Source organism: Musa acuminata, chromosome BXJ2-9 (genome assembly GCF_036884655.1).
Source record: "Musa acuminata AAA Group cultivar baxijiao chromosome BXJ2-9, Cavendish_Baxijiao_AAA, whole genome shotgun sequence".
In the NCBI taxonomy this organism is placed as follows: Eukaryota; Viridiplantae; Streptophyta; class Magnoliopsida; order Zingiberales; family Musaceae; genus Musa; species Musa acuminata.
The window spans coordinates 10,861,393-10,883,580 of NC_088346.1; the positions used below are offsets into that span (position 1 = coordinate 10,861,393).

The 22,188-nt window shown below is 36.1% G+C and overlaps 2 protein-coding genes across 2 annotated transcripts; both read right to left on the reverse strand.

The window, feature by feature from the left end:
- Window positions 1-465: 465 nt before the first annotated feature.
- On the reverse strand, window positions 466-3,915 carry LOC135623107 (probable xyloglucan endotransglucosylase/hydrolase protein 28). Its single transcript, XM_065125661.1, has 4 exons — window positions 2,696-3,915; window positions 2,502-2,602; window positions 1,717-1,925; window positions 466-1,137 (listed from the first exon to the last, which is right to left on the reverse strand). The coding sequence occupies exons 1-4, from the start codon at window positions 2,907-2,909 to the stop codon at window positions 636-638; spliced, it is 1,026 nt and encodes a 341-aa protein (XP_064981733.1). The 5' UTR covers window positions 2,910-3,915; the 3' UTR covers window positions 466-635.
- A 1,925-nt stretch (window positions 3,916-5,840) lies between these two features.
- On the reverse strand, window positions 5,841-17,396 carry LOC135583747 (potassium channel KOR1-like). Its single transcript, XM_065125660.1, has 13 exons — window positions 16,965-17,396; window positions 15,546-15,770; window positions 15,381-15,444; window positions 13,976-14,315; window positions 12,552-12,847; window positions 12,170-12,250; window positions 9,553-9,651; window positions 8,974-9,195; window positions 8,666-8,854; window positions 7,835-7,910; window positions 7,449-7,743; window positions 6,769-6,890; window positions 5,841-6,288 (listed from the first exon to the last, which is right to left on the reverse strand). Exons 1-13 carry the CDS (start codon window positions 17,228-17,230, stop codon window positions 6,026-6,028), a joined length of 2,538 nt encoding a protein of 845 aa, XP_064981732.1. The 5' UTR covers window positions 17,231-17,396; the 3' UTR covers window positions 5,841-6,025.
- Window positions 17,397-22,188: the final 4,792 nt, after the last annotated feature.

Here is a 22,188-nt window from a genome sequence, read left to right on the forward strand (position 1 = left end):
CTTCTATTTTTGTCTCAACCACCTACTTATTTTGCATATGATAAACTTCAAGTGATTCAAATGAGTAGATGGGTTAAGATGAAGGTTCCAAGAATAACCAAGGTTTCTGATAGGTACCTTATCACTTTCATATTTGTAGGGTGTCCTCTTTCCAATACAAAAATCTATGGAGCATTACTTGGAGAGAAGGTAGGGTTCTGATAGATAGGTGCCTTATCACTCACATATTTGTAAGGTTTCCTCTTTCCAATACAAAAATCTGTAGAGCATTACTCACATATTTTAAATCATAGCAATGTTGTATCAGAGACATTGCCAAAGTTCACAAAATGATACCTACACTAATTTTGCCTTTCCTGACTAGCAGATAAAAATTTGCTAACCTTTCTGATTTTGTGAATTGTGTTCTTCCTGTTATTTCGGGTGAACGGATCATTAGCAATCAAGTATGATAATATACATATAAAATGAAGACAGTGGCATCAAAACAGTATTGGCCAGCAACAACTGAAACCTAGCATCGAAATACCAATGGATATAACTGATCTAAACATCTCTACATGATAAACAAACCTCAATTGATCCTCGCACTATACAGCGCGAATTCGGTCTACTCCAACGAGAAGTAATTAGACTTAAAATGCAGCATCAGCTTGGGTCACTCTGCTGTGCTTGTTTTGGCCTCTCCTGCGGCGACCCCTGTGGTCTCCAAGTTTCACACCATCCCGTCCGTAGAATAATCTTGCTTCGATCTGATCGGCATTGCACTCGGGTGGAGGGATCGGGTACCGGTCACGGTCATAGCAATAATAATAGGTCATATGTCTCCTACGAAATCGATCCATAAGAGCTTGTTGCTCCAGTGACATTGTCAATGAATCGGAGATGGCAGTGTCAGGCTTCTCACAATCTGAAGAATGATCCATGGGGTTCACTGCACAACCACCGATGATAAGATCTTCGAATTCAGCAACATACGGTGCATACTTATAATTGACTTTGTAGCGCCCGCCCGAAGTAGCCCAGGTAGAACCATCCCAAATGGTGGCATAGAGGGTCATTGGCTTGGATGGGAAGCACCCACCAATGGCCCCAGTCCTCACTATTTCCCTGATTGGAATGTTATCAATGGAGAATCTGCACAATAAGATGAAGTTAAGTAAAATGATACATAAGCCTGGCAGCACTAAATCTAGCAAACCATGTATGCATCATTTGTTATGTGGCTTTTGTTTCGTTATAGTGCTTTGCGATAGTTGAACTTTATCAAAAGAGAGCCAAAGGAAATGAACGCTGGTCGATGCTTTCGGAACTTCAAGCACTATTCATGTCAAGGAAGAATAAGATTATAAAATGAGCAAGAAACCTAACACAAAAATGATAGGGAGAATATCAAATTCAAGGAATAGTAGCAAAATGGTCATTGGAACTTCCTTTAAAATTTAATACCTTTCTACTAAACATTTAGTCCAAAGAAAAATGAAAAGACTACACTTAAGCATATAAAATGATAAATATTACCAAGTGGACAATTTCACCAACATTTTCAACATCAAAACTTTCAAAAACAATGTTTTCTTTGAATATCAGGAAACAAACAATACACTGAATCACCAAGGAGAAAAGAGATTAATCATATTCGAAATGACCAAACAATTTATAGTTTTTCTTTCTCTTCTTGTATAAACTTGTAATCTTCCAACTATCAGGACTTACATGATCCTTTCGTGGTTCCATATGATGGAGTACTGATGGAAATCCTCAGTTGGGTCGAACCAGAGATCATATCTCTCTTCCCTTCCGACAGCTGTGCTACCATTTCCATAGACATTGGTCTGAACTCTCCACTCCCTCCCTCTTATGTTTCCCAAGAACTCAAAGTCCAATTCATCATGGGTCTTCGCATATACATCCCCATTCGACATCTGCAGCTCAAGAAAATAAAATGGGAAATGCTAACCAAATTTTGTATCATCAAGACCATTCGTAGAGATTAAACCAAGAAGACAGAAGAAACAGTCCAAATAATCGTAGAAGCCTTAGCCTCCAGCACCTAAGACAAAGGCTAAATGCAAATTATCACGTCAGAAGGTAAATAAGTCGTTTGTATGTTTATTATAATATATGGCAGAATCAAACGTCTACTGCAAGGTTCTGAAATAAAAACAATTTATGAATACTCGTTGAAATAAGAACCCCAAATGAGGGGTTAAGAGCAAAAGATAGCAGAATTTGTAGTGCAACATAATAGTCTAATTGGAAGTCCAATGCAAAAACGTATGCCTATGACCAATTGAAGATTACCGAAAGCTGACCAAAACCAAGGGAAGAAAAATCACATAGGCTATTCAGATTAGTGTGATGGATCAAACAAAAAACATTTGCATCTTTGGTGACAAATACATATCGTGGCATAACACAGGATATCATAGAAGACTACATATGCACAAATGAGCCAAACAAAGATTATACTGATGAGAAGCCTATGTGGAGAAGCATACATAGAAGGCGACAACGACGCCGGCGGCGTAATCGGAAGGAAGCTTGATGGAGGCGCTGAAGAAGCCATGGAGATATAGGTCCTGGGACGCGAATCCAGCACCTGAGGCGTTCACAAAGCGGCCACATTTCCATCATGTAACATGAGGAAAAGATCAAAAGGTGCGATTTTGAAGAAACGGAGAGGTAGGAAGACCTGTTCGCTCGTCGAGGGAGATGTGAACCCGCTTCCCGTCGCGGAGCAACATCAGATTGCCATCGCCGAAGAGTTGGGTGTACCCCTGTTCGAACGACAGAGTCGGAAGGCTATGCGTAACACCAGCAGACGCATCGGACAAGAACAAGGACAGGGGAGAGCAGGCAAAGAAGCAGAGGAAGAAGAAAGCTGAAGTAAACAAAGAGCTCAACATCTCTCTGCTTACTCCCCTGTGGGTTAGTTCAAATAAAAAGAGGAAAAGAGCCTCCTTTCTTTGCCCTCTCTGTTCTCTAAAGAGAAGAAGAGAGGAAGAAAGGGATGGGAGTGGAAAGGGGAAGCAAAGATTGGCTTTTAATAGCGCAGGGAGCAACCCGTTCACGACTTCTCAGTGCTGCTCTTCGGATGCTTGCAAGAAGGTTTCGGAGAATCAATAATCATAACAAATAAATGAAATATTTGGTGAAAAACATGATCTTTATTTAGTGGAACCATTGAGATTCACTCCTTGTTTGACAAACAAACACACACCCTCTCAGTTTGTCCTTTTTCATTTCTTTGATGTTCTTCTACCTTGATGTCACCGAACAGCAAACACAGCAATGTGGATATCTGATTCCAGTTCTGCATAGCTCATTCCATCCCCACATGGGATATCATGCAACTCCCAAGAATATATGGGGCCCTGTCTCCCTCACAGATGAGCTGTGATAAGTGGCTGCAGCTGAAGCAATCATTTCCTGCAAGTTTTCTCTTTTACTTTCTTGGCAGTAGCATGGTAAGATTAGATCAACCTAATTAAGCTCATGTGTTTTACTATCCAAGCCAAAGGCTCGTACCTCCTTACCCTCATAGACATCTTTTGAAGCTCTGTGATTTCAAAAGGATAAAATAATACGGGTTCGATCGCACTCACCCAAAGCGGATAATCCTTTGCGCCCCCGAGGTGCATCGAGATAGACCAAGTGATCCCCTATCAGATTGGCGCCTACCGCAAGGCCCGAGCGGCCCAAACCCCCCTTGAGCCCTTGGCTCCCAACGAGGGAAGGTCATCTGATATGATCAATTTAGTCCCACATCGATTAAGGAGTAGGAGAGCCAAGGGCTCATAAGGCAATCGTGCCTCCCTTATCCTTAGAAGTGTTTTTTGGAGCTCTGTGACTCCGAAAGGGCAAAATAAATGGACAATCCCTCGTACTCTCAAGGTGCATCGAGATAGACCAAGTGGTCCCTGTCAATGAAGATCCGTGAAAATGATGAATAGACGTTGAGAATGTGTAAAAGAACAAAAGAGAAGAGAATAAGTCTGTTCTAATTTAGCTATTTATATCACTTGCTAAAATGTTAACGATAACATTTAATGGCCTAATGATACAACATCTAACATCTACATTTGACCAAGTCTGTTCTCTCTCTCTCTCTCTCTCTCTCAATCTTTTCTGCTAGCAAATGCTAAAACCTAATGCACCTAAGTAGATGCAACAAATTGAAGCGCAAGCAATTTTTGAACCGATGCATCTGAGGAGAAAAAGCAACAGAGAAGAACAGAAAGACAAAAGGAACAGGTAGTGAGTGGTCAGGTTGAACAAATGAGGTATGAAAGCTGAGATGCCCCTCTCAAGTCGTGAGAACTGTACAATGCCATGGAACACATGGCCATGATGCAGCAAAAGTAAAGGTGCTTTGGTCCAATTTTTTCAGTGACCGAGCGCAGAAAACAAACAAAAGAAAAAGAGACAAGGCTGGCATCATGTCCTGTGAATTATTAGGGAGGGTCAAACAATCGAGCCAAAGCGGGACAGATCCCTTTGTCACCGAGAGGGTGATGAGCTTGCAAGCACTTCGCCGGTTCCTAGGTCATCGGTTTGGCTTGAACGAAATGATAGCTCACGTCCAAGGGGCGAGAACGATGTAAAGATACACAGTTGGAAGAGAAAGGAAAAGAAGGAAATATAGCGAAGCCAAGCTCATGATGTCTATTAAATGGGTTGGTAGTATGTCCTTTGAGGCATCAAATGAGTGAGTATGATGATGAAGAAGATACAACCAGTTTCTTATTAGGGGCATCAATTGAGTAGAGAGAAATATATATATATAACCTTTCTTTCATTGTGTGTGATACTGGTACTTTAGATCACATAAATAATGACAAGGATTTCCCTCCAGTACAAACTATATGAGCATGCACATACATGCACTTGAGAAGAAGCCTGTTGATAAAAAGTTTGCATTTTGTATGGTTATCATTATTATTAGTCTTCAGATATTAAAGATCCTCTGCACATGACATTTCTCATGTACATATGAACAAAAGTACCCCCTTATCTACGTGCCTGTGCATCTCTCATGTATTTAAATCTTGTACAGTTCGATTAATATGATCCATCTCTAACCCTAAACCCTATATGTATGTGAGATTGATGCAACTCGGATCACGTTGGAAGCATCCTTGGCTGAGATAAGGCCGAATTGGGGATGAATCAAGATAGCAAACTACTTATGCAAGCCCATCCAATTCAATCAAGTATCCACCTCAAAAGCAAACTACTGTTTTGAGATGAGAATATATATAGAATCAAACAATTTATGTGGTGAATACGGGATCTATCAACAACTAAGGTCTATCTTATTACATCAGATGACATCTTCGCTACTTATCCATTAGTGTTCCTAGACAACGGATGATGTTTTTTTAATATCAATATGTATCCAATCCGCTTAAGCCGGAATAAGATATTTATTAAGTATGGATTGATACAAGTGAAAATAAATAAATATCTGAGTTAGAATTTCAACTTCGTCAAGTATTTTGATAAATAGTTAATTCCAAGAAAAAAAAACATAAAGACAAAATTCAACAGTATCATTATTAATAAGAAGGAAAAATGTAAGATCATCTGCAGTAAAAAAAAATTGGTAAAATATTTATGGAGGCCGGCAATTTGTTGATCTCGAGTCCAATCCTTTGCTTCTTTTTTGTTAGGCGTTGGGGACCTCAACATATCAAAAATTGGTAAAATATTCCATGATGCATCCCTTTGATTGGGAAAAACATCTATTTTACATCATATTAAAATTAATGCCTTATTTATTTTACATCACCTAATTATTTTACATCCCTTTGTGGGAGTAAATGTAACTTGATTCATGCCTGTAATACATTGCATACTTACAAAGCTGTAAGATTGCAACAACAAAAATGTATTCGGTGATATGCTTGGATTTGGAGTGTTGGTTTTGACAAAAGAATACTAGGAAATGAATTATATGAATTATTATACAGATAAATATAACTGATATCTGAGGTGAGCGAATATTGGATGCCTACCCGATCTAGGAATTGTTCATGTCGGTAGTATTGTGATCTGCAACCAGGTACAACTTCTGGTTGTCGGAGATCATGGCTGCATCAGATATGCTGCCTCCATCTTCTGATAGTATGCGTGAGCCTGAGCAATTCAATAGCTCATTTGAGGATTTGATGAGCTCTTCTACGGTGTGAGGGATCCACAGCACTACGCCCTCTCTTCTCTTTTCTTCAGGGTCCCATGGGTGAAAAGGAAACACTGTGCATCTCCTCCGAGGCTGTGTTTTGTCTGAGGGGGAAAGAAAAGAATGTCAAACGGTTATTCACAGATTATAAATAGTAGAAATGTAACATTATACTTCGGTCAGGACGACAGTGGTTGAGCATGGTTTTAATCGTCAGCCCGACATCAATATTGACATACCAAAATATTGACCAATATATTGATTTGTACATGATGAAAATAAACTATTCAGCAAGTGGTACTGAGCAATATGATCCGCTATTAATGCTTATTTAAACTGATAAACAACCGATAAACACATATTGGTTCAACAGGTTTAAAATGATAGGTTTATGGGGTATGAGCAATTAAGATGCTGTTGCAAGATGAACAAACAGTAATAAAAAGCATAATTTTGGCGTTAATTATGTATTTTGCCTCGAACAAAAAGTTTGTGACAGAGTAATTTATCCTTAAAAACATTCCTAACTTTGAGAATAAGATCTATGGGAAGTCTTTGGAATATAAAAGCTAGGATGCATATACCTTTAATTTCTTGAGCACACTCAGGAACCGTGGATAGCTCATCAGATTTTGCGTTTTCCAGCAGCACCATCATGGATCTGTTTCCACTCTTTACTGCTTCATCTAATGGAGTAGTTCCCCACCTGTAATTTAGCAATTCTTTTAAGGAATATTAGCATGTATAACAATTACTGCCATTAGATTTTTAAAAGAGGAAAAAAAAAGACTGAAGAAAGTTCCGGAATGAATGTGCAATGTCTCATGACCTGTGTGTATAACTTTGTGTCAAGGTTCGAAATACTGTACCGTACCGGTATTTCGACCTGGGCTCGGTACCGGTATGGTACGGTATACCGAGCGGTACACCCAAGTTCGCCGAGTACTGTAGTACTGCTACAGTACTACAGTACTCTCGGACCGATACGTACCGCCCGTACCTGGCAGTACGGTTCGGTATGGCAGACCCTGCTTTGTGTTTTATCATGACAAATAATACAAATTTCAAACATTCTTCATCCTTGAAGCATAAATATGATAATTATCCTGGGAATGAATCAGCAATATCATGGCATACTAAGAGAGTTCCACAAAACATGATAATCCGTTGAATGTTAAGAAGTCTAAGTTCCTAGTTGAACATCAACTATAAAAATGGGCACAGATCAAACAGATTCAGAATAAGTAGAATATCAAGCCAGTACCTGTCAATAGCAAAGACACTTGCCCCAGCCTCTATGAGCATTTTTGCAATTGAATACAATCCCTCGGCAGCAGCTATATGGAGAGGTGTACGTTGATCATAATCTTTTGAGTTTGGATCTATTCCGTACTTTAATACCCTTCTTATAAAATCTGAGTCCCCCCTTGCAACAGCTGTACAAAGATGGCAACCAGGTTCCCCAATATTTAGCCTGGCCCCTTTGCTGAAGAGTAAAGAAGCCACACGATCATGTCCCTGCTTAACGGCTTCTAACAATGGTGTGTTTCCAAATTTATCTGATTGACATGAACGTGATATAAGTTATAGAAACATGAAGATATTATAGCATGAAGCAAATTGACTTGTACAAAAGCTCAAAAAAGGTACCTGAAAGATTGACATCTACGCCTTCTTGAAGGAGGAACAAAGTGATATCCTCGTGCCCTCTTGAAGCCGCAAGATGCTGACAGGAAATAGTTTGAGTTAGGTCGTTCATCTTGAAAGCTGAATAAAAATAGGAAGCAATGAATTTGGTACTTTTGACATCTTAGAAGCAGCCAATCATAAGGAATAATTAGTAAGTGTTATGTGTAAAAGGAGTCATATGTCTGATAGTTGAAACATATGATAGATGCTTCTGTTTCTCTAAAAGGTTCCTGATTATAACGCTAGTGATGCATGTTCCAGTTGGTAAAGGCATGCACTTATTTTATAGACCATGATACAAACCTAATGTATATCATGAAAGCAACCTACTTTCAACTTGCATGAGCAAGTTTAGCACAATCGAAGAAGAATTATCTAAAGAATATTTGTATGTGTATATGTGTATTTCAAGGTGATCAAACATAGAGCATAGAAGTAATTAATGACATGAAGCATCATGAATGCAGCCAAGCATTATGGATTTATAATTTATAACTCAGCTGAAAGAGCACTTCTAAATTATTATAAACTAATCAAAGAACTAGAAGATTATACTTTGGCAGAATTTTAAGTTTATGATGTCCTTTTTCCAATGTAACTAACATTTTATACAATCAAACCTTCTTATTAAGGACCATGGTAAACCGAACATCTAGAGAATCATGCCAGATCTTTTGACCAACAATGAAAGAGAACATGAATGTAGAACTTGATCAGAATCCAAAAGAGAATATTCTGTATGTAATACAAAAGTAAGAATCAGATTTCAAATATTGTCCGCTAATTCCATACCAAAGGTGAACGCCCATCATAATCTGTCTTCTTGGGATCAGCTCCCGCACTGATTAGACCTTTTAGGTAATTCAGATCTCCACCATAAGCAGCATTATTAACCCTTAAAGCATGCTCAGCTTCTTGTTTTCCAATATGAAATGTGATATCAGATTCCAGTTGCTTGATATGGCTATTTGACTCATTGCCCTTCCACAATGAAAATTACCATGTTAATGAACAGTTAGATAACATATGAAGGTTCTCAAAAACAATTGTGTTGTCAGCATAACAAAGAGATTCTAGCACAATGATGAATGAAAATTTACCTCAAGAAGGTTATTCAAGATTGTCCTAGCATCCACAAAATATATTTCCAGAATATTTGTGAAAAGTTGTTTATCAATACGCAAGACTGTACAAAATTCACGGACACGAACTGTGTAAGGCTGAGGAATGTTGCAAAGAGTGGCAAGTTCTCCAAATGAGCTGTCAGACTCCAATTGTAGAATCGCCTCTTCTAATCCATTTTCAACAAGCTTAATTCCATCCTGGAGTTTGAAAAGTGTGAGAAATAGATGGAGCAATGTCAGCCATTATGCTATCATCTCATTTGGACTTCAGTACCTAACTAAAATATAATAGGTCACGGTAAGAGACCATAGTATACCAGACATCCGAGGTGGAAAATGCATATATGCAAAACATCTATGTGTCAGATTATCCTGGGTGTCATATCATCCAAGTTATGAACACAGGCTAGAACAACAAAGTGCTCATTTTAGCAAATGCTGGTTATGCCACTATTATATCATTTGAGATTCATAGTCCCTTATTACGTCCATAGATTGGATTCTGACAGCTAAAATCATAAAAGAGATGCATGCTAACTAGATTATGATCATTACCAGAACACCATGCAAGACAAAATACAGTTGATCTACTGTGTTGCCCTGTTCCAATATCACTTCACCTGGAAGGAATGACTCCTCCTGTAGCCTGATTACCTGCCACATCATATCACATTATAAGCTGTTTTTATATTTCAGTGAACTATAGAAATCATCATCTTGGACAAGATAAGAACTAGGCTCAACAAGCTCCATGGTGTAAAAATCACAAGCCCATAACATTATAGGCAAAAAAGGCATTTCAGCTCAGAAGAAGATTTCTCAGAACAAGAAGCAAAATCTCCTTAAATTTTTGGCAATAAGATGCACGAAATATTAGTTCAGATGTGCATGCATAGGCACAAGAAAATACAGAGGATAATTGAGAAAACTCCAGAATGTTTCATAACACTAATTTAATTTATGGTTCACCTTCAATATGAATGGAATCTTTGCTGATAGCTGACCATGCACAGGCATGACAAAATACAGGAGATAATTAAGAAAGCTTCAAAATGTTCATGACACTCCTATAAAGATCTATGGTCCAGCTTCATTATAAGTATAACTATGGTATATATTAAGCTAATAGTAATTTAAGCCCATATCGAGTAATACAACCTGATGCCTACAAGAACAGATAATGAAATTTGGGACAAATTCAACGAGAGATTTAGGTTTTTGTTTATATCTTGGAGGAGTTTAAAACAAAAAACTGGAAACAAAAGGCTCTTTACATCCAGGCCTAAAATGTATGAATCTATATAGATAAAAAATGACTAGAGCTTAAGTTTGTTATGCATGTGATGCAGGAGTTCAACAAGAAAAAAAAAGCTCTTTATATCCAAATTTCTTGATGAGCAAAGGTGATTGGCAAATTTGATTTAAGCAATAATTTATAGGACACCTTATAAAGTTATCAGATTTCATCAATTTGCTTCAGTTTAAACATTTGCTTTAATTCAATGATTTTTCGATGTTGCATGGCCATTTATCTATTTTCATGAGTATGAAAGCACAAGAAATACGCATGCCTAGGTGAGGTGGTCCAGCTGTTAACTGTTGTTGCAAGCATAAAACCAGAATACCACCTGATAACAAATACAGCAAACATATAACTTGAAGCACCAAGAAAATTATCATAATTTCGAATGCAGCTATATCACAGGATATTAACATAACAGACAAAGTAACATAGTAATGCAAATACATATGTGTGTGTGTGTGTATATATATATATATATATATATATATATAAGCATTAATTAGTTTAAAATCTGTCAATCAATCTAGTGCAGCTGTCTGTCGGACATTAGTTTAGAACTACTTCAACCATGATAGTGCCTAGAAATTTTGAATGCTAATGCAAGTAATTGAAAGAAACTAGAAAATAAAACTAAAACTGCAAAGGCTAAGTTGAAACAAGTAATGGCGAACTTAACAAATAACATAGTCTTCCTCAATTTTATCACAAAATGAATGTACTAGATAACAAAAATCATCCAACTGTAATAATGGAGCCATGTTAATATAATGATAACAAAGAAAAAAAGGAAGCTCAGATGTCAGATGTACTAATAAGTTACAAATACACATGAGAATTTTACTTGAGTTGTAGCACTAGCTCTGTAAGGTAGTAAAGATGTAATAAAATGACAAACTATCATGAAAACAATAAATCAAGTTTATTATGAATCTCATTTGGCAAGGGATCTATCATAACACTGGTTACCTTATCCTTGATCTAGTAGAGAGTATTAATCATTTCATAAGGAAATTTGAGCCTTCATAAATCTTCAGAAAGTGATATAAAATGAGCTTCTAAGCATCTTCTTCCTTCACAAAATACTATTTCACAATCTATCAGCTAGAGCATGCTTAGATTTTTGAGATGGTGCACCCTTGTTAAGCCTGTGATGGTACAGTAGGTTTATAGAAGCTCTTTTCACAAACATCATACAAGCTAAATTAATAACATAACTGTCAACATGGTTTCAAGTAAGATACAGCTGCATGATTGAGGTTGCTGTAGAGGAGTTCCCAAAATGTCAAGGCTTTTAAGAATGTATCTGCCTTGACGGAAATCGTTAAGATCACTTTATTGCTCTATTTTTATTTCTCTATGTTGGCCACCTTGAATAGCAGCTAAATGCACTGAGGTTCTCATTGAAGCTGGTTTTGGAAGGGTGAGTTTTAAGTCTTACCCCTGCACATGAGGAGATGAATTTCAAGATTTAGATCCATAATGCCTAGTTTACAGTGGGAAAACCCTGTATTGTGGCCCACCCTGTACATGTAAGCAGCCTTACAGGTAATTTCTTAATACCATGTTATTCTCCAACAGTTCATGAAATCATAAATAAATCAACCTATAAATCAATCATAAATTATAATCTAACTTTAAGTTTCGTTTATAACTAATTTTTCAGAAAGGCCGAACTAAAATATCCTGGGATCATGAAGGCAACATGAACATTTTGGATGATAAGAGAGCACTCGGTATTTGCATGAATGAAGCATTCAAAGAGTAGAATTTCATCTCTTGAAAGCCTTGCTTAACATAAAGTCCAACATAATGTAGATAAACTTAGCTTATTTATATAAATTATTTAACAAATAAGTAGGGGAGGCTTACAATCTGATTTTTGAACTCGGCTGAGCATCCCTTGAACAGCGGAAGTTTTTCGATATAAGGTTTATATAAAGCTTGAAAAATCTGCAAAATAAAGTCCAAAGTTGTTACCAAAGATCAGATTATAGAAAACATTGTCAACAATGCACATGATAATATGAACACAGTACTGTGACCATGCAACTCAACAAAAGTTAGTATGCTAGAAACTTTTCCTACACTCAATAGCTCTGTGCATCATCTGTAGAACTGAAAGTCTGAAACTACAAGTAGCACTCAATAAAGTAAAAAACTGAAACAAGACAAAATGGAAACCATATGAAGTGTCTTGCATAACTGTTCTATTTAGTATCCAGTATGGTCCTGGGACCCTTGTTATACACACCTTAGCACGAATTGAGGCTGGAATATCTTGGAGAACTGAAGCTTCATTGTAGATGTTCTCATACTGCAATCGTACATGTCTTTTAATCTGGTCACGTATGTCCTTTCCTAATCTGTTTTTATTCATGTATTTAATCAGATCTTTCATTTTGTCTCTGTATCTTTCTGTCTTTGATCCTTTCACAATCAGCGCAGTCATATTACCAAGAAGGTATGCTCCCAGAATCATATCGAAGGAGACATAGATCATGATAAATACCATTTCTCTGGGATTGACTGCATGTACATCTCCATAACCTGTTGCCACCAAAATACCGAAATGACTGATTCACAAAAGAAAGAAGAAAAATAATAATAAAACATGAAAACGATGAAGAGTTTGTGAGATAGATCACTATGTAATAATGACATTAAATGTAGATGATCCTTCAAGAAAGTTGGAAATTGTACCGGGAAAACATATATGGTTAAAACTTAAAAGAAATATGATGGTCAACACAACTATCACATATATTTGAATGTCTTATATGTAACACTTATCTGACATTTCTCATGCAGATTCCAAATGGCATTAAAACTTTGCTTTTTTTCTTCTCAAGTAAAAATATCCAGAATGGCAGAGTACGTTTAGAAATTAGCCTAGAACAATGTAAGGATAATCTGATATTCTTTTTTTTTTAATCCAGACAGGTTTGCCTACTAAAGTCCAGTGTAGTCATAGCAGAATAAATTTGCTATCCTAGTCATTTGAAGTTTTCACTAACTTCTCTTTCAAAAACATGTCCTGAATGTCCTTAGTAGCATCAACCTAACAAGTTTCCATCTTTTTTTTTATTAAAGATTTATTACCTTCTTGACTAATCAGTTTGTCCTTTTTTATTTGGGCTCGTGGATCTTTCCAGTTACTAGATTCCAGTTTTTAGAACAATGCCAATTATTTGAAGCAACCATCACTAAGCCTTTTCTAACTTACTCATTTCAGTTTCAAAAGAATGATTTTTTGCTGTCTGGCTCTCTATATTTTTGTCATATGCATAAACTGAACTGAATCATCTTTTGATATGTGTTCAGCTGTAAAGAACATGTTAGGCTTTGAAGTCTAAAGTAAGTTCTGCAACCATCTACTGAATGAATTGTAAAAACTTGTGTTTTATGTGAAGCTCAAGAATCAGCCTGCAATGAAGTCCTTTCTTATTTTGTCATAAGTTGTATAAATTGCAACCAACAATTTTCTAAGTTCAATTAGATTTAACATCTAAATTCAAATAAGCGAGAAAAGCCTGATGTCTGTTCAACACTTGCTGCTCTATATTTTAACGTGAAAGGCATAATAGAAAGGACTAAGACCATAGAAGAGTGCCACTTTTAGTATTAGTGGAACACTTACTTTCCTAATTATATTTCAAAATCTCAAAGAAAATTTACCAACAGTTGCCATAGTTACAATGGCAAAATATAATGATGTTACGTAGCGCCTCCAAAGATCAATCTCTCTGAAATGTGAGTAGTTGAAATCACCCAGTTGTAAGCTTCCTATCCATGTATACCCTTCCATCGACTCAGGCAGAGTTGTTGCCAAGTAATAGAAAATACAGGCAGCTGTATGCGTACAATAGAGCTCAACAACTAGAAGTTTGACAATTCTTGTGAACAAGTAATTGATGCGAATGTCCTTCTCCATCTTCTGAAAAAAATCCGTGACTCTGCATGCCCGGGTTAATCGGATCCACAGTAGATATCTTATTATTTCTTTATTTCCAGAAGCCTGTATGAGAAAATAAAAAATATGTCAAAAAATTGAGTGACCTTTTTCAGTATATATGCTAGATAACAAATAAAAAATAGGAGTTAAAACAAATAAAAGTAGAGTTAATACAATTAGGAATTGTTTCATGTGAAATCTTCTTTCATTGGGTCAATGTCTTGTACAGTAATGAAATTTGTTCACTTTTTATTTTGTTCTTGATGACACTCATATTTAGTAGCTTGATGATTGGGATCTGGACAATTAGATCCATTGACTTTATCTAAATAATTTTAATCTGATCCAACTCAAGCTAACCAGATTTTATTCACTATAATTTGATAAAAAAAATAATTTAAATAATTCATAAAATTAATGATTAAATCCTAAATCATTCAAAATGAATTTTAAAAAATGACACTGTATTTATTTGTTTAGTGGCTGTTTTGTTTTCAATGGTCGAAACCTTAGTATGCAGTACCGAATGGTACCGCTCGATACCGCTACAGTGCTATAGTATTACACTGTAGCATGCTACAGTTCTATAGTACACGGTAGCGGTGCTACAGTGATATAGTAATAGAAAAAAAATATAAAATTATTCGGTACACCGGTACGATACGGTTTTGCATACCTGGTCCAAACCTCATTCTCCATATGAAAATGTGTGAAATTATGGAACTTTGAAGTTCCTAACTCCTATAATTGAATTTATGTATATACACGTAAATTAATTCTTTGTTCATCTTTGCCGAATGTCAAAGCTCTTCCTGAAATTATAAGTTTCACGTGGCTGAAATATTCCTGAATGATGATCATGTGATTGTGTTCCATATCGAGAATAAAACAACTAGAAACTCCAAAACTGATGGACACCTGTAGGGGTCCAAAGATACTCTTATTAAAGCTACAACAAAAATTAATTATCCGGACGCATATTTTCTTAAGGAAATTCCTCAAATATCTTCATACAAGAATATAACCTAACACATCCTCATACAAGAGATTGTGTTGGAAATTTTGATTTAAAATCATCCAGTATTTTCTTAGACCAAAAATACAGGCATGAGTAAATTAGGAGCATACCTTATGGATATAATCCCACGGGAAGCAACCGAGCAAGTCAAAAACAAATCTCGACTTCACGTACCTGAAGCATATATTGAGTGAAAATGGAATCTCAGATGAAAAGCATTGCCAAAGTAAACTATAATTGTAAGGCGTAAGGGCAAGAACGGATTATAGGCGAACCGGAAGGCGATGTCGGTTGGAGATTGAACGATGCGGTACGTGTGGGAATCGCGGTAGGCGACGCGGAACTGCACGAAGATATCGATGAAGAAGGCAAACTGTCCCGCGATGTCGAGGAGAAAGAGTTTCTTCGGGAGCCCCCTGAAGAAGGCGAACTCCATGGGCGTGAAGAAGGACGAGTACACCGCCCAGAGCAGTATGAACTGGGTCCATAACTGGTACCACCTGCATCACATCGTCCGTCAGTCCCTCACCGCGAGTTACCGTAACACCATCACGGGCTTAACGGCTTAAGCACGTGTCGGTGTCTTAAGTCGTAACACGGACATGAAGCGTTTGTGTCGGTGGTGAGCACTGGACGCGCGGTAGAGACCCGACCATGATGCTGTTCGCTGCACCCTGTCGCGGCCAAGTCAGGTGAAAGCCGTAATTGCCTCACCCAAGAAACTTATGGCACCCGGCACGGATTTGGCGTCAACAGCTTTGGGCTGGTCGCGTAGGCGGCGGGCAGGAGCTGTACACGTACTGCAGGTAGATAATATTGTTTGTGATCGGCAGGGAACAAACAGTAAGGTGCAGATGGGCAAAGATGAGGAGACGTGCCACTGAGCCCTTCACATCTGGTCCCATGGAAGGTGGTGTAGAGCAACAAATTATTCCCAACTTTTGTCCGTTTGAATTTTGCCATCCCGATTGAAGAGACTAATTGACGTCTACCCTTTTGCTCTCTTTCTCGCATGACACTTCCTGGCAGGAAAGCCGTTCATTTGTACGTTCTGGGCCCTCTTGGTTTTGCCACTTGAAAGTGATAGCTTTCTTTTTTTGCTTTTTTTTCCGTGTGTACATGTGGGGGGAAAGACAACTAATCCTGAAAGCAAATACACCCGTGATTTGCTAGAAAGTGCCCCCTTCGAGTTGGAGAGTCTCAAAAGCTCTACGAGGGTGTAAATTTCACACATCGATAAGAGTTAAGTAGAAAAAGAGTTTTACTTCAAGATCGAACTCTTGGTGAAGAAATTTAGAATCAGAAAAAATAGTTTTAGTCATCCGACTGCTTTTAAATCTACAATGAACATTAGACTCGATCACGACAATTTACTGAGTTAGTTGGTGCAGTCAAGAAATATCGCAATCAGAAAATGGGATAGATTAAACCTTGTATCCATCTCTTCCGTATTTGTCATATCGATAAGGGGGGATACATGTATATCAGGGTTCAGGAGAAAAAAGAGCATCACTTGAAGATCGTGCGAGTTTGACTTGCTCAGTAAACTCACCGACTTCGAATATTATGACCATTATCTTGTGGTTGTTACGTAGTTAATAACGGCCCGATTAACATTTTAATCGAAAAAAAAGAAAATAAGGAAATTTAGAGAAAAGGGAAGAAAAAACAAACGGAGAGGGGTGATTGGTTACCGGTTATCGGGGTGGATGAGGAAACCCTTGAGAAGCGTCTCGCCGCTGCTGGCGCTCCGGCCGAGCCCGAGGCCGAGGAGCCAGAGCCCGAGGCCGGACCGCAAGAGCGGAAAGCGGCTAGTCGCGTGCGACGACCCCATCCGCTCCTCCAACTCCATCTCGTACTCGATCTCGTCGTCGGTCGCCGCTGCATCATCCGCCTCCCGGGGCGCGATCGCCAACGTCATCGCCCGCCTCCAGCGGACGCGGGCGGTATCCGCCGCCATGGTCGGGTCTGCCACGAGAGGAGCACCAGAGTATTCACGGGAAGGAGTCCGCCGTAATGCTTTGGAAGAGGGAGCGAGGGAGGGAGGGGGGATATAGAAGTCGGAGTAAGAAGATGGGGGTAAATTTATAGGCGCGAGATCGCGAAAAGAGAGGAGGCTGTTCGACCAGCGGAGAAAGGTGTTCGTACGGCTGACGAGGTTAAGATTTGTGATGTACCGGCGACTCAGCTGACTCGCCTGTAGGGATCCCTATTCATAGTTCTTAGTTGGTAAGAGTCCAATTCACTGGTTAGTTGTGACTATCTAATTATATTTCTTTAATTTTGTTGGATCATCTTAATCAAGTCCATCTAAAATAGATTACATGCATACCAGAAACTAATCTTATATTAAAATCGATCATATTAATATAAGATGTAAGGCAAATTAAAATTTAGTCACATTCTCTGATCTCTAATTTTTATTATATTTTTTGAAAATGAAATATTTACATATAATCTGATTTTTGAAATCTCGTGAGATATTTATTATACATCAATTATTGCATGTCGATAAAACCTCTTTTGCTTTTTCTGTGAATCTAAAAACATCTTTTAAATTTTGTTTCACTGTGAGGAGCTCCTGTGGCCATGGTGGGGTTGAGAGCTCAACGTCGATTCGACTTTGGTGCAGGGAGGAATGAAGAAGAAGACGAAGAAGTATTGTTTCCACGTCAGGAATTGATGCCTCGTTCGATTCCCCAAGAATTTGTCCGTCTTTAGCTGCAAGTGCATCAGTTCTTGGGAGGATTCCGCCGCTGTTTTCGTTGGGATGTGCATCGATTCTACGAGTCTATTCGATCATGGGCTGTCAATTCGGTTTGTCTCCCCCCGATCATGCTTTACTTCTAATCAGAATTAAAATTAAATCATGTCAACGGGTTAAGGATTCCGAATTAAATTAAAAAAATGTCATATATTTTGATTTCGATTCTTAGAAATTGGAATCGAAACCGATGATTCCATACAGCTAAATAGAAAAATAAAATAAATATATTATATGATATAATTAATAATATTTTAGACTTCAAATTTAATGACCTGGGTTTGAATTGAGCACTCTAAATTTAATGATTGTGGGTTTGAACTTGTGGATCCAAATTTAGTAAAATTAGAATCAATGATTTTAAAATTTTGATCATCTAAAAGTGAAACAAATAACTCTATTTATCCTAATGTCATTAGTTGTATGGATAAAAAACACAACATGTGACATCATGTGCTATGCTGGATCGACGCAAAAGTAATAAAAAAATAATTTAATATTTCTTCTATTTTGAACACGTGGGATATTAAAATTATCTTTTAATTGATAAAATCGATATAAATTGGATGGATGTTGAAATTACTTTTCTGCTTATCATTTTCAACGTGCAATCCAACACACACGATGTCACATATTGTATTTTCTATAAGATTATTTATTTTATTTTTAAAATTATAAGAATTTCAATATAAATCTTTTAAACGTAAGGACTGTGATACTGATAAGATTAAAATAAGAGGGTAATATGTAATTACCCCCTGTCTTTCTCGCTTAGTAGGAAGTAGAAAATGAGAAATTATAAATTAGATGATATTTTTAGAAAAAAATCATTTTTTTTTCTTATGTCTCATTTGGATGGTACACGAGTCTCCGAACGTTTTCATATTAGAAAATATAATTAATTTTTTTTTATCAAAAACCAAATTAGATTATACCATTTTTTGTTGAAACATTTGGGCTCAACTAAATAATTCTTTTGAGTTGTCTTCTATTAGTGTTTGTGAATCCTTATATTAATATAAATGTTCTATATATCTTATGATTTTATGATATGAAAGGATAAAAAGAATCATATTAAGTGTTTCTAGAATATTCTTTAGTAGGTCTAAAAAGAATGAGTAAAATATTTAAAATGATTCATATTGAAACATAGTTACCCAGTTATAATCTAAATATTGTTCCTAATAGTGGATTTGAATTTGAATTTGAGTAAAATTAGTGGATACCTACTCATTTATCATCCATATTCAAACTACTAAAAACAACAAAAACAAATCTAGTGATATATTGGAGTAGTCAACCCAACCCAACCCGATTTGATATGATCCTTCAATTCGAATTAGTATCCTTACATAATATAGGTTATGAATGTTGATGATCTGTATATGAAGAAATTGAATTACTCATTCCTTGGCATATCAGAAATCTATCTCGGGAGATTTGGAAACTCCGTATTGTATTGATTTGTTTTCCTCAAAATACAGATCTCGTTCAAAAAACTCTAAATAAATTAAATACATACATTAAAAGATACATATGATTATTATTCCACAATAATAAAATCACATTTTCATTCATTCTTTCGTGTAGTATGAGATTTCACTTCAAATAGAAATGTGCATCATACAATAATGCATCTCAAACTATTATTATTTTCCAAACATCTCATGTTAATGTACTCGAGTAAGCACACACACACACACACTCTCTCTCTCTCTCTCTCTCTCTCTCTCTCTCTCTCTATACAATAATCTAATAATGCCACCTCACGCTGTCATCATCTCATGCATTCAAGAAACTATTTATCCGATGCCCCGTATCAATTTCAATTTTGATGAGGTAAGCTGAAACTTACATTCATATTAGTATATATTTGATAATGATATCTAGTTTCATATTAATTAAAAAATAAAAAATCAATAACTCATAAGTTTGTGGATCACATTTACTCTTACATGTGTCTTTTGAAGTAAATAAACTTTGAAGGATAAAATTACGTGCATACATTTATTGTTCAAAACGAATTATATTGACTTATCAACATTCATTACTAATATTATCAGCTTACTTTATTGATCCTAATTGAGATGTAAACATTTTGATTAATATATATATATATATATATATATATATATATATAAGCCCTGTTGAGAGCAAGACTTAAATATATGAAAGTAACTTTGAGCTATGAACTGTTGAATTTTAACCCGAAGAAAACAAAAATGAAATGCATTATCATTTTATGGAAGATCATCTAAATTTGCAAGATTTGGGATGATAATTGCAATTTTAATTTTGCATTCAAGATTATCTTGTGATAATGAGGATAATTTTGATTGAGTATCAATATTTGATTTAAGGATAGATCAGATTCGGATTTGACATTCCTTAGATCCAATACCACATCTCAAATGAAAATTTTGATAAAAGGAGAATTGAAGATAAGTGTAAAAATTGAATTGCTTGTCAAGCTAAAGTGCCAACCATATAACTTATGAAAATGAAATTAAAAAGGTATAAAAAGACTAATAAATACGTAAAGCATAGATTATCTTTAAATACTATATGGGTACTCTCAACAAATTATATATCGAAGTCAATTTCGATCTTCTCATTCTCTCTCATTATTGGAATCTTCTTTTAAAATTTAGATAATATATAATATCCGGTGGATGGAGCTTGACGTGGAGTTTTGACTATTGAAACTTAAGAAAGAAGGTTACACTTGGAAGGACCGACTATGCCTCATAGAGTTCCTTCTCTCTTTTTTTTTTCTCTTTCTTATTATTTGACTAGTTAGGATCGACTAAGCCCTTTGTTACTGGTAATGAAATTATAGATATCTTCGTACGAGGGTATATCCATTTTTTGTGAATACCTTTATTTGAGTGAAATTATTCTAATCCTAATATGGGAATGGAATTGTGTGGGCTATTATAATATAAACTTTGTTTGATTTGATTAAATCGACCCTTATACCATGTCCACTAAACTAATTGACTGAAATTGTGTGAGCTATTATAATATAATTTTTATTTAATTTGATTAAATCGACCCTTATACCTTTGACAGATGTTCACTAAACTAATTGAATAATAAAGATATCCTCAAGCTGACTTTATTTCTGCAATAGAGTGGTAATCAAAAGTTTTTTTTTTTTATATTTTTGACAATCTACATTTGTCATTAAAAATCAAACAAACCATGGTTTAGAAAAGGACCGTAGTACATGTTCATGCATGGATGACTTCAAGAAATCAATTGGACTGATTTTAAGTAGAGACAAGCTAAGCAGGGCAGTAGATTTTTGAACATATTATTCTGGCTATTATATTTGCTCTGTCTGTTCATGCATGCTATTATGGTTGCATGTTTAAAGTATGCAACTTGAACATATATTTCTATATTATCAAATGAAGCGAATATATCATGAGAGAGATTAAAATTTTATGAGAGGCTTTTGGACATTACGGTGGTCTTACTACTATGTTAATATGTGGTTAGGCAAAATATTTACTTAGCACATTCTAATTGTTCAATTAAGATATTAATTCCAAGTCATCTAAGATCCTATTTTATAACTGTCTCAGCATATAGTGATGTTGGATCATAAGATTCTAAGATCTTTCAATTTAGAATCATATGATCCTATAAACCTAAAACTATATTAGGGCAAGGCCAACAAAAACTTAAATTAGCTCTCAAATCAATAATTTTAACTAGATATTAAATCTACGAGCGTAAAATGCATAAAACTAAAATAAAAAAAACTTAAAAGAACATACATGAGAGATTTTTATAATAAGGTTTAGGATTATTATGCTGAAAGTTGTGGTTGAATATCGAAAACTATTACGTTATGTTCTATGATGTTGGATGTAATTGTGTTGTATCAAATTCAAACGATAAAACACATATGTGTCAATCACTCGGTGAAGAGGTATAGGCTATGTGGTAGTGAGATATTAGCTACACGAGGTATCATCCAACTAATGATAAAATATCAAACACATGATTACGAGGTATTGATCACAGATGATTATATATCAATTACATAATAAAAATATATTATTCATATGATAATAAGGTATTTATAATATTTAATCTTTACGTTCCAACTCATATCCCTCTAAAAAAAATTTAAGAAGCTTTGA

Coding starts and splice junctions, on each gene's coding strand:
- LOC135623107 (XM_065125661.1), bottom strand. CDS start 2,909: ATGTTGAGCTCTTTGTTTACTTCAGCTTTCTTCTTCCTCTGCTTCTTT. Junction 1,926..2,501: donor GCGTCGTTGTCGCCTTCTAT/GTATGCTTCTCC, acceptor CTTGAGCTGCAG/ATGTCGAATGGGGATGTATA. Junction 1,138..1,716: donor TGGAACCACGAAAGGATCAT/GTAAGTCCTGAT, acceptor CTTATTGTGCAG/ATTCTCCATTGATAACATTC.
- LOC135583747 (XM_065125660.1), bottom strand. CDS start 17,230: ATGGCGGCGGATACCGCCCGCGTCCGCTGGAGGCGGGCGATGACGTTG. Junction 15,771..16,964: donor CTCATCCACCCCGATAACCG/GTAACCAATCAC, acceptor GATGTGATGCAG/GTGGTACCAGTTATGGACCC. Junction 7,744..7,834: donor CGTAGATGTCAATCTTTCAG/GTACCTTTTTTG, acceptor CATGTCAATCAG/ATAAATTTGGAAACACACCA.